Raw genomic sequence first — 5,292 nt, 5'->3', positions numbered from 1 at the left:
AATTAAAGTAACAGAACATGAAGTTATCATCAATTCCACCTTTATAGCAATGAAGAATACAAATGAATATGCATCATAGTGTGAAACATGGTATAGAGCAGTGCATTCTGTATAGCTGTCACAACTGCATTTGCAAAGTGGGGAACAGTCCAAATTGCAATGCTGCAAGGTACTACAGTCACCTTTACAGCCGCATCTGATCAGCTCTCTGCAAGCTCTGGAAACCTTGGGAAGCCATGACCCATGACCCTTCTTCCTTGGCCCATCCATAGTTCCATGGAGAAGGAATCACTTGGTGGCTTTGTGTGCTGGTGGTGGCCCAGATGCCTGCTTGGTAGACTGCCCGTTTCACGTGCTGGAGGAGTGCATCCTGGATATGTTGGGGTTACAGAAAACGTCCACTGAACTCAATGGACTTTTGTGGTGTTCTGTGTCCTGGCCAAGTCTGTGATGTCATCTCCAAATTTGGGCACAGTAGTGATGACGGTCAGTGATGTCAGTCATCTCCAAATTTGGTCACTCTTGTTTGTTTCATCATGTCAGATAGACAATTTGGGCATTGTTTCAGCATGCGGCTGTTACCATGGTTGTATCCCCCTGTCTGTCTGTCTGTCTCTCTTTCATGCCCATATGGTGTTCCGTGTCCAGGCCAGTCTGTGATGTCATCTCCATTGGGGTCCAGGTACCCAGGACCCCAACTCAAGAAGGGCAGCAGTATCGCCCTGCAAAGAGGATGCTCATGGTGGGGTTGTGTCGGATGAAGAAGAGGAAGGGGTGGTCAGCAACAAAGCGAGGAGGTGGGGCAGAGCGGGCAGATAGTTTTACCGCCACTATGGCAGCAGTGGCGGCAGCTGCCTCGGTTCCCTCCTCGTTCACTTCCACAAAGGACTTGTGCACCACTTTGGAAAGCACCAGGTCATTGGTTGGAGACATGCCGGAGAAGTCACACTTTCTTTCGTCAAAGGCATCCACCATGCCCATCTTGATCAAGATCTCTTCCATGTCATATGTCTCCTCCATCTTGAAACGAGGCAGGCCAAGCAGAACCTTTGTCTGCGCCATCTTGCCTGGATTGGTCCAGTCCATAAACCTTTTATAAGTTAGCTCTTTTTCTAGCTTCTCCAGACCAGTTGTATCGTCCTCTATCTCATCAGGCAGAAAGATGAGCATACTGAGGTCTTTCCCTGTGTATGGAAGCTCCAGGACCTGACAGTTGACCTCGGGAATGAAGGCAAAAGGGAACCTAGAGTCCTGGTACATCATCTTCACCGGCTTGCTTTCAGTTTGGCTAAGGCTGAACTGTTCATCCCTGGTGCTGTCCTCATGAAACGACTTGTCCCACTTGGCTTTGAAGTAGATTGACCAACACCAGTCTGGTATCTTCATCCAACACACCTGGGGCAAGCAAGTCCTTGATTTTATCTTGAGTCTGTTTCTCCACCCAGCCGTTTATGTTCAACCTGGCTCCTTCTGCGTTGTCAATGAAGTCCACAGGCTCCAGCTGTGCGTTATAGTGTTTTCTGGTGGCACTTAAGAACTCCTCAACAAACGGGTAGGACTGCTCTCCATACAGGCGGTTGGCCAAGCTGAGAGCGTAGGACCTCCCTGACTTGCTCATGTGACTCATAAGCTTAGAAAAGTCCATATGTAAGTCATCCTTAAAGTGCAGGACCTCTGACATCTGTGAGGCTGTGTTGCCTCGGGCACCCAGCAGCACCATGGCCAGAGCAGAGGAGATGCTGAGAGGAGAGTAGAACACATTGCCAGTGTTATCTTCTGACAGCTGATTGAACAGAGACAGGGAAAACGTGTTGCTGGCCACTGCCATGGGGGTTGGAGGCATTGTGATCAGTGTCTTAACCAATGTCCAAATGGTACAACCCACACAAAGTAAAACTATTAAAACATTAAACATGTTTAACTTCAAACAAGTGGGCTGTTACTGTATTGTGGGAATAACAGAAGAATATAGTTCACAGCTTCAACCTTGTATTCCGTTTTAAGCTGCTGTTCCTTGACACTCGCATCATCACTATGATGTCAACCATGCTCAAATATGGTGTTCTGTGTCAGTCTTGCCCAAATAAGGGGTTCCATGACATCAGACTAGCCTCTAGGGTTGTCAAAAGTATCCATACTACATTTACTGATCTTAAACTACATTTACTGATCTTAGACATCCTTACAAGGTTTGTAGAGACACATCACTTTCCAAGGCAAAGACAACACTCATTTCTTGAAGCACACATTAGAAGTCTGTATTCTGGTTTTGGCTATTGTCACTGTGCTGTTTCTCATTGCGGTGGTCCGTCGTGCTGTTTTCCACCTGCTCCAACCAAAACCTGCCTCAGCCCTATACACTAATCCACTTGTGTAGTAGTTCCGGCTCGGTCCAAGCATTCAGAGCTTGTCCTTACAACAGCAACATCGACACAATCAGCCAACACGCACAAAGACCACACCGCCCCATTTTGCCCAGATTGTGGATTACTAGGACTCAAAGCTGTGCCAGGGGAGTGAAAGGCAAAGCGGTTCAACTTCCTCCATGGGTAGAAGCGCTGGCCGAAGGAATCGACGGTCTCGAACTGCAAAAGCAAGCCGTGGCACGGCTGGATCCACAACAACATGGTCATCACTGGGTCCAAGCGTTGACGCTCCGTATAAGCCAGCCACCGTCAAGGGCCAGGCCGCAACCTGTGGCGGCGGCGATGTAAGTTGTGCCCTGAGCAAGTTGGTTCAGATGCCCGCGCCTCCTCTCTCAGTTGACCAGCTGAAGAAGCTAGAGGAACACAAGTACAGCAGTGCAGGACGCTCCCTTCTGGAGCCGCTCATGCAGCACTTCTGGGAGTGGCTGGCAGGACACATGCCGACATGGATCGCTCCCAACCTCATCACCGTCATCGGCCTGGCCGTCAACATCGTCACCACCCTGGTGCTGGTCTACTATTGCCCCACTGCCACTGAGCAGGCACCGTCGTGGGTGTACATGGCGTGTGCTGCGGGCCTGTTCCTCTACCAGTCACTGGATGCCATAGACGGGAAGCAGGCCCGTCGGACCAACAGCAGCACTCCACTGGGGGAGCTCTTTGATCACGGTTGTGACTCTCTCTCCACAGTGTTTGTGGTTCTGGGCATGTGCATCGCCGCCCAGCTGGGCACTCATCCTGACTGGATGTTCTTCTGCTGCTTCGTCGCCATGTTCATGTTCTATTGTGCCCACTGGCAGACCTATGTGTCGGGCACCCTACGCTTTGGCATCCTTGATGTGACTGAAGTGCAGATGTTCATAATGGCCATGTATGTGCTGGCTGCCTTTGGAGGAACGGCTTTTTGGCAGTTCTCGATTCCTCTGCTCAACATCCAGGTGAAGATGATTCCAGCCCTCCTCACGGTGGCAGGAGCCATTTTCTCCTGCTTCAACTACTTCAGGGTCATATTCACAGGTGGAATAGGAAAGAATGGATCCACCATATGGACCAGTGTACTACGGGGACCATTCTTCCACATTGTTGCCTTGATAATTCTGGCCTTCATGATCTACAAGTCACCCGCGCAGCTATTCCAGAAGCATCCCTGCCTCTATGTTCTAGCCTTTGGCTTCGTGTCCGCCAAGATCACCAACAAATTAGTGGTGGCTCATATGACAAAGAGTGAGATGTGTCTCCTCGATCTTACTTTCCTGGGGCCAGTGCTGCTCTTCCTAAATCAGTACTTTTTAAACTGTTTAGTAGACGAGTACCTGGTTCTCTGGGTGGCACTGTTCCTGTCCGCCCTTGACCTGGTGCGCTACAGTGTCAGCGTCTGCAACCAGATCGCCGGTCATCTCCGCATCTTCGTCTTCAAACTCAAACAAGCGAGCAGGCAGCCCCGCCCAGCCTCTCACTCTGCCAAATAGCACGGATGACGCCGGAGGCTCCGCCCGCTCAGGTGACAGGAAGCAGCATAGGGACGTCGTAACCCGCAGTGTTGATTTCGTCGACTAAAACTATGACGAAAAATGTTTGTCGACTGTGTCTATTTCACTGACGAAACCTAAATAAAAACAAAATAAAAACTAAGCTGTGGAGACTAAATATATTGACAATTTTGTCAACAAAATAAAAACTAGACTAAAATGTTAGGGAGGGACTAGTGGAGAAGAGACTAATTTTATGTTTGGTTGCTCTCAGGTGTTGCATGCTGAAAATAGCCGATCTACAAGCTCACAACACGTCGTGAGCTTGTAGATGTAGATGTGAGCTTGTTGTGAGCTTGTAGATCTGCTATTTTCAGCACACAACCAAGTGTAAAATCAGTCATTACGATGCCATCAAGGCCTGCCAAAATACATTTTAGTCAACTAAATCAATAGATTTAGTCGCCTAAAATAGACTAAAACTAATACCTTTCAGGTGACTAAAACTAAATGACAATTTTATTCAAAAGACTATGACTAAAACTAAATCAAAATTTGCTGTCAAAAACAACACTGGTAACCTGAAGCTCATCCATTTGCTTCTTGTTCAGTCCTACGGTAATGAAGTGAGCTCTGGGTTAAGATATGGGGTGGCTGAACGTTATGGAATCATACACTCCTATTCATTAGATATATCATTATATATAATAATAATGATATAATAATAATAAAAAATGTTATATACTTTTTAAAACATTTTATATACTTTTTATTTTTATTTAGAAAAAGAGAAAGAAAATTGTTTTGTCTTTAAATATAAAAAAAACATAATTATGTCTCTTCTGAATAGCTTGTATACATGATTATTGCGCAATTGACACATTAGATCGATAGTATTGACATTGGTTCTTAGTTAATAAGTTATGTTTATAAATGGCAGTGGTACGGCCAGTCGGCCACTTGTACATGCAAGTTTAAAATAAAAGCATGAATATACAACATTTCGGTTATTGGGACACCAACTCTGGCGGCTGATAGCACCAATTTAGCTGTGTCTCAGAAAGGGTTATCATACCAAAATATAATCTAATATAGAGCTTTTCAAAAATTCATGGTAACCTTTGCCACCTTTCGGATACCGACATCTCGTATGGCCCATGGACTATACGTACTTGTCGCTTGTCGCACCAAAGCCGTGCTACTCATACTCTGAGTTGGCGGTGCCGGGTGCGCATGTGAGGCCTTTTGAAATGGCGAGAACGAATCAAACAACGTTTTCCACACAAACTCATTTAGACTTCTGATTCTTTTTTGTAGTTTTTCACTGCAAAGCATCATTACAATATAGTCTACATGGAAATCTGACCTGATGGTCAAGATTACATGTATGCCCTGAG

The 5,292-nt window shown here is 46.5% G+C and overlaps 1 protein-coding gene and 1 pseudogene across 2 annotated transcripts; one reads left to right on the top strand and one right to left on the bottom strand.

The window, feature by feature from the left end:
- Nucleotides 1-699: 699 nt before the first annotated feature.
- Nucleotides 700-1,843, bottom strand: LOC308299126 (leukocyte elastase inhibitor-like; annotated as a pseudogene). Its single transcript has one exon. The product of its transcript is annotated as a leukocyte elastase inhibitor-like (transcript).
- A 702-nt stretch (nucleotides 1,844-2,545) lies between these two features.
- Nucleotides 2,546-3,895, top strand: LOC308299125 (choline/ethanolaminephosphotransferase 1-like; the record flags this gene model as incomplete). The annotated part of the gene is made up of 1 exon (XM_080742848.1): nucleotides 2,546-3,895. The coding sequence occupies one exon, from the start codon at nucleotides 2,546-2,548 to the stop codon at nucleotides 3,893-3,895; it is 1,350 nt and encodes a 449-aa protein (XP_080598974.1).
- Between the last annotated feature and the right edge of the window lie 1,397 nt (nucleotides 3,896-5,292).

Source organism: Nannobrachium achirus (genome assembly GCF_963921795.1).
Source record: "Nannobrachium achirus genome assembly, chromosome: 15".
NCBI classification, from domain to species: domain Eukaryota; kingdom Metazoa; phylum Chordata; class Actinopteri; order Myctophiformes; family Myctophidae; genus Nannobrachium; species Nannobrachium achirus.
The sequence above is the reverse complement of the archived record's forward strand: the minus strand, read 5'-3'. Positions and strand labels throughout refer to the sequence as shown.